Genomic DNA, 12228 nt, shown 5'->3' with positions numbered 1-12228 from the left:
TGTATGACTATTTTCAACATCATCCATCTATTTCAAATATTCATTCAATCATCACAAATATTCTACTTTTGAATTTTTCATCTCTCCAGCTTCATTTTGTGCTATGGCAGAAACTTTGATGCTGCATATCTGTTGAGATATTATACATTGAAGATAAGTGGTGTTGAGAGCTCTTTTGGAGATCCTGTGCCAATGTGTGAAATCTACTCCGTAGTGACATCTCAGTGGAAGTCGCTGAGGTAGCAGCAGGCAATCACGTTTTGTGTTTTGCTTCATCTTGTTTCCAAGACTAAATTAAAGTATCAAGAGTTTTCAGTTTCCACCTCACTGGCCAGCCTACTTGGAAAGTTCAGCCACTTTCTGGGGTTTTGAGCATTGGGATTTGAACCCATTAGTTGCAGCATTGCGCCTAACCACTACGCTACCCAACCCCCCCAAGTCCAGGCAGATATAAAATCATCACTCTTCATCCGCATACCCTCAGAAGACGAGGGAGCATTTCCATTATTCTCCACTTTCACATCCTACAATTGACAACCAGATAGCGCGGAATATTACTAGTACGTGTGTACCATTTAGAACCAGTCCATAGCAGCAGAAGGGAAGAAAGAAAAAGTATGGAGTCGGCCTCGTCTGGATTGGAATTCCTCGCCCTTCACCCCTTTGTACGCGCAACGGTGCAGGATAGAATCAAGGGGGCCATTATCGGATCTGCTTTGGGTGACTGTATCGGGTTGTATACGGGTATGTACGCTGCCTCGTCTCTTGGTGTATTCTGAAAGATGTGTTGCATTTTTTTCGATGGATGTTGCTTCTAGGTGCTCGTCATTTTCATGCCTTTTTTGTTTTGATATTCTTTCTTATATCCTTTGTCAATGCAAGGCTGTGCATGCAACGAGCACAGGGGCGAATTTCAACAAACCAAAAAAAAGAAAAAAGAAAGAAAGAAAGAAAGAAAGAAGAAAGAATATCCTTTGTTTTCATGTCGATGATTTTCCCCCTTCTGGTAATGCATTCCACATCTGCCGACTATTGAAATGCTGGTAATAGCAGTGATTCATATGGGTCACTATCTATATTCGCCCTACATTGTCTCCATTGATAACCCTTTAGGTTTTCAACTCTCGCACTCAAGTTGGGTTGTACAACGAATTTCCAATCCGAAAAGCTCGTCCTTGCGAAGCCTAGTTTGCAAGCGTATAACAGAAAAAAGTGAATGCAGGAAAGCAAAGGACTTGGTTGAAATTTTGCTGATGCGGCCAGAAAATTCTTGTCGGAAATAGAATTCCTATCCAAATCACTATCTCAAAGCGCGTACCCAGAGGGGAAGTTTCAACTCATCGATCCGCCGACGGAGTTTAGGAATGATGGGCATAGAAGTGAGAGTTGACTCATTTTCCTTATTGGTTTGGTTTTCTTTGTCGATGAGGCTGTAGACATATGCCATGTAACCCCTTTATTTCCACCATTGTTTATTATCGTTATTATTTATAAAAGGCTATTTGACATTGCAGCTGACCAAAAGGAAACCTGACATTCAACCTCGGAAGATAAATTCCAGGTCGTATGTAGATCCGATTTGGCCCTCTAAAAAGTATTCAAAGTGTAGCATACAGATCACTACTGACAGGTTTTAGGCAGCATGGACCGATGATACAGATCACGCACTGCTCATTGTGCTGTCATATTTGCATCATAACGGAAAAGAACTTTCGCCAAAGGACGTAGCTAAGCGCCTGCAGATCTGGGTCGAACAGGGTTTAAGATGCTTGGATAGACCCCCGTGTGGACTGGGGAGGACAGTAGGAACTGTAAGATGTCCCCATTCTCCGGTTTGACAAGTGCCTAGGTAAATACACGTGGCTGGCTAGTCCTCCATGTTGGGTAATGCATGCATGGTATTCGATACTCCTTTTCGAGTGCATGTTTCCTTCTCTGTTCATTTTGTTTGTCTGGGTTGCACGGATATACACAAGCTAACGACGCTTCTGCTACGCCGCAAAACACGATTTTCAGGTAGTTCTCAGTAAGAACTACCTTGACAACCCTGTCCAAGTCGCCTATGATTGCTGGGTTAAATCAAATAGAAACATAGCACCAAACGGATCATTGATGCGCACACACCCGTTGGGCGTGATGTGCATCTCTGCTACACTTCCAGAGACCTTCCAGATTGCCGCAGATTACTCAGCCATCACACACGCAGATCCCCGGTGCATCGTATCTTGTTGCACTGTGACAGGGCTTATCCGAGGCATTTTGCGTGGACAAGTATTGAATGAGGGCAATGTAGATGAGATAATCGAGAAGGCTTTTGTGTGGGTAGATGAATGGGTACGAAGGCGAGCTAGCGGTGCATCAGGATCAGGTTGTACTCCGGAAGAGAATGAGTTACAAGAACACGGGGCTTTGCTTGAAATTGAAGAATATACCAGGCACGCAAGAGCAACCAGCTTCAAAGAGCTTGAACTAGACGATTCTCAGAAAATGGGATATGTCTATAAGACATTTGGAGCAGCGATTCTGGCCCTAAGGCTAGGGATACGACAAACAGGGTACGAGCAGAAATGCAGAACCAACAGTACCGCCAAACTACCACATTCTGTTATTTTCGAGAAAGTAATCACAGAGCTTACGTTTGAAGGCGGAGATGCTGACACAAACGCCTGCGTTGCAGGGGCTCTGCTAGGTTGTTGGTTTGGATATAATTCCCTGCCGCCACAGTGGCGCGACGGTATGCAACATGTCGCCTGGATAGCGGGGAAGTGTGAGGCACTAACTCAAATTGTTGGTGTGGAGGAAACCATTTCGGACAATGGACTGCAACTCAAGTACAATGGAAGCAAGGACCCGGACACCTCGATTGATGGCGGAAAAGGATTGATGAATGCAGAGGAATTGAAGAAGAGGGATGAGGAATTCATGTATCGGTACCTGGCGAGAAGTAAAGATGCGACGGAGAGAGAGAAGAGGCGGCTGGAGGCTAGTGAGAGAAATCAGACGAAAGGAGTGTTCTCGTCATTGAGAGGGTACCTGAGTAAATAGTTTGTCTTGACATATGCTATTGGCTATTAATTTGCGTTTTGCTTTGGTCGCAGGAGATCTTGTTGGTTCTGATTGGAGTCTTATCAACGATGCAACATGTGGGTCTTGATACCAGTTTGGGAGTTACACAACAGCATACAGACAGCTTGACAGGAATGTCCAACACATTTTGACTGATTCCAGAATCGTCAATCTCACCAATTCTTTGATTATTTCTAGCTCTTCCTAGTGCCAACGACACTCTGCAATACGACTATGTTCCTTACGGCCATTGTTTAGCCTTTCCCTGGAATTTTTAATCTTGGGAGAGTGGTGAGACGCTCAGCAAATAATGGAGCGAGGACTCTCTCTCAAAAACGCCCCAAGAATTTGGCTTCCCTTGGCGGCAGACTCCTGGGCCTGGGCGGTGTCCAATTTTAAAATACAGTGATCCCTGCAATCGCCCAACTAAAACGCTGCAGTCTAGCCGCTGCGGTTGGCCGCCTGACACCCAATCCGCCTTAGCGGGCAATGTGCGCTGACTATTGACGGGCCTTCGCCTGTTTTAGTTATGATCCCACAAGTTCTGATGCTGTCGAGGCTTTGGTTAGCCCCAGAGCTTAAGGCCTTTTTGGCACTTTGGCGATTGACGCGAGTGGCCACCACCCCACTGCAGACGTACCAGAACAGCAGCACATGCGCACTTCGAAGACCCCTTAATCGTGTGTGTAGCTTTCAGAGAATGCGTTTGGGATTGTTCTGCGTTCCTGGAATCTCAAATGAAAGCGGACTTTTTCTGTAAACCCTTTCTCTCCTCTTCCTTTTCTCCCCAGACAAGCCAACCGATGGATAGTATTTGTTCTGTTTTACTCTGATTTTATTTTTCATTTCCGAAAGATCAGAGGCTTTCAGCCAACCAAACGGGCGACCCGTGAAATCTTTACCAACCGAACGGGTGCCAATTCCACATCTTGGCATCTTGTTCAACTCCCGCGTGTGCTTTTCGAGCTCAATTCCAACATACGACAGCCACACACTCCCAGGGGATCATAATAATGATGGCCAAAGCCATCGGTCCTGCCCAGTAAAGCTCCCGCAGACAGAAGGGTAGAGCCTTCTGAACAGCCAGCAATTGGACTGCTCCCAAGGAAGGCGTGGGCCTTTGCCTCTCACCCCCTCTATTCCAAACATCAATTGGCTCCGTCAATCGACCGTTCTCTTTCGCAACATTATACATACATACCACCTTGTCCGGACAAGCTTGTCGAACATTTCTTATCTCTCTAGAGCCTCGTTATCCTCGGTGACGCACGCCGCATGTCTTAGCTCCTCCGAATTTTTCCTTTTGTGTCAATTGACACCCTCAGAAAAGTGGTCGCTTATACTTTCTTCATACAAGCTTACCCGATATTTCCAGGATAAAACCAACACGGTGATGCCTGTCGTGGCATAAAGGAATCGAACAATCGAAACCCAGAAATTGAAACCTGTTTCACACCGTTGTCACAGCTATAGATTACAAACGGCCAGGAGCATTTCAATCCAACCCCTTTCAAAACAACGAAAAGATATTACTTCTCTTTCCGCCAGCAGAGTGTGCATTAACGGTGCAACTCCCAACCACCTCTTCAATGGCTTCAATCAGCCACGATGTAAAGGCTGTTGAAGCCAACTTCGATCCGTATTCCCCTACACAACGACAACTCAGCCCTTTTGACGAATGCGACTCTCCCACCCCAAAAAGTTTATCACACTGGGAGACGCAAGACACCCTCCCACCTTCGCCGAACCCATGTCTTCTTCCCCCTGGCAGCCCAGCAGGTAGTGATTTCGATCCTTCGCGTGGAGCAAAGCCATTTTCTCCGTTTTACACACACCCAACGACCCGTACATCTCTCGAACAAGTGAGAAGTGAGGCGCAGGCATGTTGCCAAGGATACAAACTGCACGACGCAGAGAATGGCTATCAGGCGCCCATTAAGCCATCAATGGATTGCCAGGGAAGTGATAGAGGGCTGTGGAGGGTTGGCCCAAACAACGCACAGAAGAAGTCCAAATGGCTAGGAAGGCTTAGCCGGAAACAGAGACTCGTCGTCAAGGTGCTGATTGCGTTATTTATCGCTGGAGCTATGGTCGGAATAGGATTGGGTATTTCAATTTCTCTCGGTGGGGGGGTTTGGAAATCCAAAAACCAGCAAGCGGAGATTCCAAAGCCAGGATGATTGGGGATGTCGGATTCATAGAGGTATGGATATAATGCGCGACTGAACTATTGGCTGGACGCCGTTTTCCCAGATGGGTTAGCTGACAAATTTGAAAGGGAAAAGTCATGCTGCATGTTATTTTAACTTCTTTTCTTTTGGGATATTTTTGATGCGTCTTCATTCGCGATGCATGCGCCGTCATTCGCTTCCAGTCACACTCATTCGGGGTCCCCGTGCTGCGGCGCGGATATCATAAAGTACGCCTTGTTGTCCTGCCAAAGAAGCTCGGATTCAATAAAGCGGCTGCTTCTTATTCATTTGTAGGCAAGGATTGGCAGAGCGATTTGACTAGGAATGGTCATCGGCTGCGAAGTGTTAATTGGGAAGTGATATTTGGGATACACGGGCGTTATCTTCATCTTTTCGTTTTTCTTTCCGTTCTTTTTTTGCCTCAGTTCTTCTGTATGTTAATGGGAAGCGAGCAACTGACTACATTTCCCAAAATGGGTTGTTCCTCATACATGCATTCCTGGCGTTCATGGAAGTTGTCAGTCTTCTCAAAGCAACGGACAGTCCTCATTGTAAACACAGCAATGGTACCAAAACCAAGTTGAAACTGATTCACACATGAATAATGATACACAAGCGAAAGAAAGAAAAGAAAGATCGTGAAAAGCATCGGTTCTTATCCGGATGTATTCGGCACGTTAGTATCCAATCACATGAGTATCGGATAAATATACATCCTTCCCGATAACAATTAAATCACATGATCCACAAGTGTGCTACAAAACCGCTCCGAGTTCAACTTTTTTGTTTCCTTTTTTTTTTTCTCCTTTTTTCTCTTCATCAAAAAGTGAACAGAACCAGCCACGACCGTCGTTCTCGAATAACCCCACAGCGATGTGTTGCCATGAGGCCCTTCCTTGGGTCTCAGTGGTTCTGGAGAATGAATATCGTACAATCCTTGATAGGAAGTTTCTTTCCCGTTGATACTACGGGTCCTCTTCATTGAGGGCGATGGGAAGGGAATGTCGATGATGGGATACATAAAATCAAGTTACATGGACAGAATACCCCTTTTTGTCCCCGTTCTCTTTCATGGTGAAAAGAGCTGGGTGACGGGGTTGGAATCGGCAATGCGTTGGCGTTGGCATTGATATCGGAGCTTAGTGGGAAAAACGTTGTGCGTGTTTGATGATCACAATACCATGTCTGACTATTTGTTTTGTATGGTCTGGAGTGAAGATGCGATTTTCATGCTCGGCAGAGCCATGTGTATCTTTGTCCCCCCTGGCTTGTGGTTGAGCAGTCATCGCCACCGCCAACCGTGTCTGATTTTTGTGTGCCTAGAGGTGAAGGTAGCCCTTACTGCCTACAAAGTCTGCTGAGGCAAATATAGGATTGAATATTTTGAGTATATGAGCAGATTGTACAAAATATATAAAATGTAATACTAAGTCAAGTAAGGATAAATTGGAAAGAAAATAACTAGTTAACTGTCAAAGAGAAAATGATGTGCCTGATATATTCTTTATGAGGATTACGTTACCTAGGTTCAGTCAGTCACTCTTACCAACTACCGCTCAAGCTGGTTTGTTTGCATGAATGAATGCACGATCAAATTAAAGAGATGGGAAACTAAACGAGCCTGGAGATATGGCGCAGCATCACTGTCAAACGTCACTCGAGGACTTCATCAATGTTTCCGGCCCTGAACCATTAGCAGCGGATCAACGCGCACGGATGAAGGACAATTTCTACAGCATTGTCAACCATTTCAGAGCAGCAGAAACATCCGACAATGTGTATAGTCGCCTTTGCTCATTTGCTATATGTATGAATACTGCCTGTCGGAGCTATCTCAGGACACACCCCTACGCACCTTCTATGATTTTATGGGCCTAGATGTCTCTACAGAGCATGATCCTGATTTTGAGCACGAGGAAGACTAGCTGGGTGAGAGCTTAGCTAGCTTCGCAGACTTCTTACTCGATAATAGGCTTTTCATACCGCGTCCGTGAGCTCGATTTACTGGCGTGCTTGTCTTTTTATAGTCGAGGCTTCTGGCCTGCGCACTATTCAACCGTCCCCCAGCACATCGCTCTATATTCCAAAGCGTTCATGGAAGGCATCATGAATTTCTTCTAACACCAGATCGGATATCAGTTTTTCGAGGCATCTGCCACATCCGCGACCACCATCGCTGTGTAGTCTCGCGTCAATTTGACCAGAGAGAAGCAATAATTCGATTGACTCAACAGGGTGATAATGCTCGAGATGATGAAGGCAACTAGCAGAGGGCAATCATTTGTGTATCTTGAGGTAGCTCACATCATTCCACATGCCCTAACGCAAGCCGATGCAAATGGCCTGTTGGTGGGTCACCCTATCTAGAATGTCACACGGGTTCCTTTCTGGCCTAACACACTGTCTAGTGTGATTCTAAAAAAAAAAAAAACCGCACTCATGATTCTTAACATGCTTGACCGTGGTGTCTCCCATGTTGTTGATGGTGTTGATGCAAAAATGACCACAATTACTGTAGAGAAAGTCTTGTTCTTCACAGACACCAAAAATATTTGATCAGAACCTTTACATATCAAGAAAGATCCATGATCAATCTTTCAAAAAACATACTCTTCAAATTCACTGAAGTTGGCTCAATACTTTCAGCTAGTAAACCAAGATACTGTCACAACAGAAGGAACTCAAGAAGAAGATTGCTGTAATTGCAGCTAAGAATCTTTAAGATTAAGCAGTTGAAAAAAGATCAATGCATCTTTGGTAAAGACAGTGAAAGACTTGGAAATAACCAATGCAGAACTTATTGATTGGAATACCTCCTTGAAAGCTGAGGTATTGTCCACCTTGCATCCCCATCTTCTAGCAGATATCATTGTCTTTACAGCCAACAACAGACACTGGACTTGCAAACAGGGCCTCTAGTGTGAGAAAGCAAACAGAAATTCATTTCCCAGAGCCTAGGAGAAGGGTCATGGTTGAGGAAACAGCGACAGAGCTGCACATGATGTTAAATGAGGATGGAGAGAAGGACACTGAGACAATTATTATTATGTTCTTTTGACTGGTAGTTGTACTTTTCCTCCATGGAACTATTTTATGTTCAAAAGGCTCTTGCAACCTGCTCTTTCCATTGTTATTCACAATCTGGCTTCATTTCCAGACAATTAGCCTTCTTCAGCCTCATGTGCGGGACAAATAATGCGCCAGCTGCATCATCATCATCATCATCATCATCATCATCATCATCATCACTGCTGTCCCTAGCCTGGAAAGGACTCTTCAGTGCCATTGTTATTCACAAACCGGTATGCCTGTGTTGGTGGTGGCGGATGGGAACAACAGCGTCGTTGAATGACGATGATGAGAGCAACGAACGACGAGGAGTATAGAAAGATTGGAAATGGCACCATGTTGTGTTTGTAGTGATTGAGCTGTGGAGGGGAAAATGCAAAGTTTATTGCATGGATTCTTTCCAGCTTGGCCAAAATGAATACAGCGAAATCAATCAACGTAGATGGGCGTGGAGGGGGCGGGGGATGGGACTCGGGCAATGATTCATCTGGCGTGGCGAGCTGAGTGATTTTTTGAGGGTAACTGAGAGAATAATGTGGACGGACGATCTCATCGGCGCATCGCTTTTGGCTCATTGTGATCATGGGCCAGGCCTATTCCCATGTTTTGCTCATTGTGGTTCGCAGGACACAGCGACTTCGTCACTTCATCTCGTCCACAGCCTGTCACTACTAGAGGAGCGAGAGGGCAATGGCGCGAAAAACAAAAAACTCTGGACGTTCCCTTGACAGGTAGTGCATTTGCTGCTCTGAAGTTGAGGATAAAAGGGAGGGCATTTTGACGCCAGGGCAATCTGCACTGATCACAACAATGCACGCCAGCAGTGCTGCGTATCGCTGATGATACGAGATTTGGGATAGAAGGCAATGCTCCATTCATGTCATTTTGTGAAGGAAAGGACCTTTCATCCCCAAAATAGAAACCAAGAAATAGTTCCTCTAAACATCATATTGGTGGATTCAGGAGTGTTTCGGCACAGAGGAAACAGGCGAAACGGATTTGAGAACGGTTTCAGGTTTCTATTTCGAGCACTTGAAACGAGGGGGGGAGCAACTTGCAGAATTATTCTGCAAGGGATGGCAATGTTTCGAATTGTCACTGGTCCATGGGAAGAATGGGCTAGTTTCATGCTTCAGGGCCCAAAATTAGAAACAACTCTTGAGCCTGAAACTAACCGGCTAGTCCGCTGTGGCTGTACGGGGATCATGGAGCTATGGCCAGCCAAGGTGTTCGGCCTTCGAACAGGAGGAAGCTTCGCATTGACCATTGCATGGCGGTGAAGCTGGATGGGATTCTTTCATTCGAGCATAGACAAAACCCCAAGAATAGTAATAACCTTCTCGCCGTCCTAGATGGGAGATATCAAATCCCAGCGGATGGGGGGAGATGAGCTATTCATGCATTGAAGGTGGCTGGGCGGATATTTTTTTTTCATGTCATACAGCTCAATGTGCATAGCTGAAGCGCGAAAGAGGAGTCGGCCAGTGAGGAGATCATCGTAGGATTTTCAGAGAGCCGGGGTAGAATACACATACCGGCTGCTGGCGCCGTGGGATGTTGTTGAAGGCCAATGCCAGTCTGAGATCTCCAAGTGCGGGCAACATTACTGGCTGATAAAAGTTCCCGAATCACTAGCTATGGGGAAGAGCGCGACAAACTTGAGCTAGGAGGAAGGGCATCATGCCCATATGTCGTTTATGGGGGGAGACAAAAGCGACGCAGCGTTGAGATTCCCGAGTACAGGCAGAGACAGACGGCGTTGGCGTGTTGTCAACCACTTACTTGGTGCTGGTCCAACCGCCGAGATGGAACAACCCGTCCCAAGCACGCGCTGGGTGAGTCTCCAAGCACGAACCAGAGAGCGAGGCTTGGAGTCGCTGTTGCTTATCCTCGACATACCCGTGGCACGAGAGGATCCGGCCGACTCGTCAATTGGCCATTACGAGCCTGTCGAGCAGATATTTATCCCGTTTTTATCAAAAAAGGGCCAGTATATGCCCAAGCTCTGCGGTGGGGAAAACATCAAGACAGACATATGGCAGGCGTCTATAATGGTGGATGAAGGGCTGTGGAATCGAGCCTGAGCAAGTTATAAAAGCTCTGCCGTCCAGAGAACTATGGGAGTTCAAATGCTTGATCATTGCATCTGGCGACCGAATTCCTTATTCCTATCCCGAGCCCACTTAACTATCCAAAATTTGAGCCGAACAAGTTTGTGTCAAGCTTCTGTGCATCACCCTCGTTCCAGCGCACCGAACCTCTGTGACTTGTCCCATTGTTGTGAAGGCAATTCTAGACATCTCAGGGCGGCCCCACAATCGACAGAGTTTCTTCCCGTGCTGTCTGTCTGTTGTTTAGCCTCCTCCTATTGTTCTTTGCAATTGGTACGTCTCCACGAGCATGGATGCGACTCCGATCCTAGCCCCGTCTGTGAACCCTTTTGGGCGCTGATAATTGGTGATTTTCTGCGTAGTGCCTAACTCTCCTATCAGGCCAACCCGATTCCAGCAGAACCTGCTGCAGCTTGGGGGCAGCAGCCGTCACCCATCAGTGCCATCACCGTAGTCGCCCCAACTGCACGACCGCAAGTGTGATCACTGGCTCCGTGGTCGATTTGCAGGCGTCTACATCCAATCGCTGCGCCGCATCGCCAGTCCGCCGCCGTCGACCCTGGGCGAAGCTAGGGTTTGCACCACCGCCGTGACTAGGCTCTTTGCATGTTAGCGGTTGCTAAACTTGGCCCCTGAAGCGTGCTACTGAAACCGCCGAGTTGCTGCTCGGCCTCGCACTGGCCAGATTTACGCGCCGACCCCCAGTTGCATCAAGCAAGCGTCTTATCACCTTCACGCCCGTCCCCCCTCCATCGTCCAAAGGGAGGAGAGCGGCACGCAAGGGCGGAGTACCCTGTTCGGCTTTGGTTGGAAAGTCATTTTTCTCTTCCATTCCTAAAGCCGTCGCATGCAGCGAGTTTATGTGTGTTTGCTACACTCGGCCTCCCTCCAGCAGTCTGTTATTAAAGCTCGCTGCCGCCCACCTGCTTTACCTCTTCCCTTCTGCGGTCTCGCTCCCCAAGGCTTCTTGACCTCCCAACCCTCTGGTGTGGCCCTTGATTTGTACTCTCTTCGTGCCCGAGACATTCACTTGTTGTATCGGCCGTCTACTCTCTTCATTGCGGATAGTCAGTTACAATCATTGCCGTCACCATGCCTCCTTCTTCGAAGCCCACACTGCCTCCCATCTCTACTTCAAAGTCTCCAACTTTCCCCTCTGAACTTCACCAGAGTCCCGTGCTACTTATGGGGAAGTTGGAAGGTATCAAGCAGGAGGATTCTCTGCAGAAAACACCCATCACACCCCCTGTGGCATATGCAGACTTCCTCAAGTCAGTCACTCCTGTCTTGACCAGCCCGATGAGAACTGGTTCGTCCGTCCTATCCGAGAGGAGCTCGGGACATACCTCCCCAACCACTCAGCCTTCAACTGCTAGCAGCACATTCTTCTGTTCCTGCGATAGCCATAAGCCGCACAAATCACCCGCTGCTTCAATTCCCCCACCATCCCCTTTTGCACACCCAAGATCCGCCAGGACTCCCAAATCGTTGCGCGCGCTTAGGATACCACCATCCCCCAGCATACGCTCACCCATGAGTGCAACATCTCCCAAGAGTGCATCGTGCACATCAGCACGGTCGCAGTTTTCTCCGTCAGACTGGTGCGGCTCGCCAGGCGCTCGCTACTTCGATCCTCCGCGAAGCGCATCTGGACGATCTGTTTGCGTTCGACATGTTATCACCCGCACAGTAACCTACAAACGCACCCCACTGGATCCAGCGCCAAAAGGCAAGCGAAGGAAAACAAGTGAATAAATGACTCGGAGCGAAACAGAATTATTGTATACTCA

At 47.2% G+C, this 12228-nt stretch overlaps 8 protein-coding genes across 8 annotated transcripts; 5 read left to right on the top strand and 3 right to left on the bottom strand.

Moving 5' to 3' along the window:
* Positions 1 to 1816: 1816 nt before the first annotated feature.
* Positions 1817 to 3045, top strand: HCBG_08164 (ADP-ribosylglycohydrolase; the record flags this gene model as incomplete). Its single annotated transcript, XM_045435213.1, has 2 exons — positions 1817 to 1832; positions 2096 to 3045. 2 exons carry the CDS (start codon positions 1817 to 1819, stop codon positions 3043 to 3045), a joined length of 966 nt encoding a protein of 321 aa, XP_045284519.1.
* A 500-nt stretch (positions 3046 to 3545) lies between these two features.
* HCBG_08163 (uncharacterized protein) lies at positions 3546 to 4296 on the bottom strand (the record flags this gene model as incomplete). The annotated part of the gene is made up of 4 exons (XM_045435212.1): positions 3546 to 3566; positions 3707 to 3739; positions 4049 to 4184; positions 4268 to 4296. 4 exons carry the CDS (start codon positions 4294 to 4296, stop codon positions 3546 to 3548), a joined length of 219 nt encoding a protein of 72 aa, XP_045284518.1.
* Positions 4297 to 4655: 359 nt separating this feature from the next.
* HCBG_08162 (uncharacterized protein) lies at positions 4656 to 5246 on the top strand (the record flags this gene model as incomplete). Its single annotated transcript, XM_045435211.1, has 1 exon — positions 4656 to 5246. One exon carries the CDS (start codon positions 4656 to 4658, stop codon positions 5244 to 5246), a length of 591 nt encoding a protein of 196 aa, XP_045284517.1.
* Positions 5247 to 6887: 1641 nt separating this feature from the next.
* On the top strand, positions 6888 to 7675 carry HCBG_08161 (uncharacterized protein; the record flags this gene model as incomplete). The annotated part of the gene is made up of 2 exons (XM_045435210.1): positions 6888 to 7065; positions 7231 to 7675. The coding sequence occupies 2 exons, from the start codon at positions 6888 to 6890 to the stop codon at positions 7377 to 7379; spliced, it is 327 nt and encodes a 108-aa protein (XP_045284516.1).
* Positions 7676 to 8388: 713 nt separating this feature from the next.
* HCBG_08160 (uncharacterized protein) lies at positions 8389 to 8902 on the bottom strand (the record flags this gene model as incomplete). The annotated part of the gene is made up of 2 exons (XM_045435209.1): positions 8389 to 8515; positions 8559 to 8902. The coding sequence occupies 2 exons, from the start codon at positions 8900 to 8902 to the stop codon at positions 8389 to 8391; spliced, it is 471 nt and encodes a 156-aa protein (XP_045284515.1).
* Positions 8903 to 10015: 1113 nt separating this feature from the next.
* Positions 10016 to 10411, top strand: HCBG_08159 (uncharacterized protein; the record flags this gene model as incomplete). The annotated part of the gene is made up of 1 exon (XM_045435208.1): positions 10016 to 10411. One exon carries the CDS (start codon positions 10016 to 10018, stop codon positions 10409 to 10411), a length of 396 nt encoding a protein of 131 aa, XP_045284514.1.
* Positions 10412 to 10883: 472 nt separating this feature from the next.
* HCBG_08158 (uncharacterized protein) lies at positions 10884 to 11270 on the bottom strand (the record flags this gene model as incomplete). The annotated part of the gene is made up of 2 exons (XM_045435207.1): positions 10884 to 11038; positions 11117 to 11270. 2 exons carry the CDS (start codon positions 11268 to 11270, stop codon positions 10884 to 10886), a joined length of 309 nt encoding a protein of 102 aa, XP_045284513.1.
* A 260-nt stretch (positions 11271 to 11530) lies between these two features.
* On the top strand, positions 11531 to 12193 carry HCBG_08157 (uncharacterized protein; the record flags this gene model as incomplete). Its single annotated transcript, XM_045435206.1, has 1 exon — positions 11531 to 12193. One exon carries the CDS (start codon positions 11531 to 11533, stop codon positions 12191 to 12193), a length of 663 nt encoding a protein of 220 aa, XP_045284512.1.
* Between the last annotated feature and the right edge of the window lie 35 nt (positions 12194 to 12228).

This window comes from Histoplasma capsulatum (genome assembly GCF_000150115.1).
Source record: "Histoplasma capsulatum G186AR genomic scaffold supercont2.13, whole genome shotgun sequence".
Lineage (NCBI taxonomy): Eukaryota > Fungi > Ascomycota > Eurotiomycetes > Onygenales > Ajellomycetaceae > Histoplasma > Histoplasma capsulatum.
The sequence above is the reverse complement of the archived record's forward strand: the minus strand, read 5'-3'. Positions and strand labels throughout refer to the sequence as shown.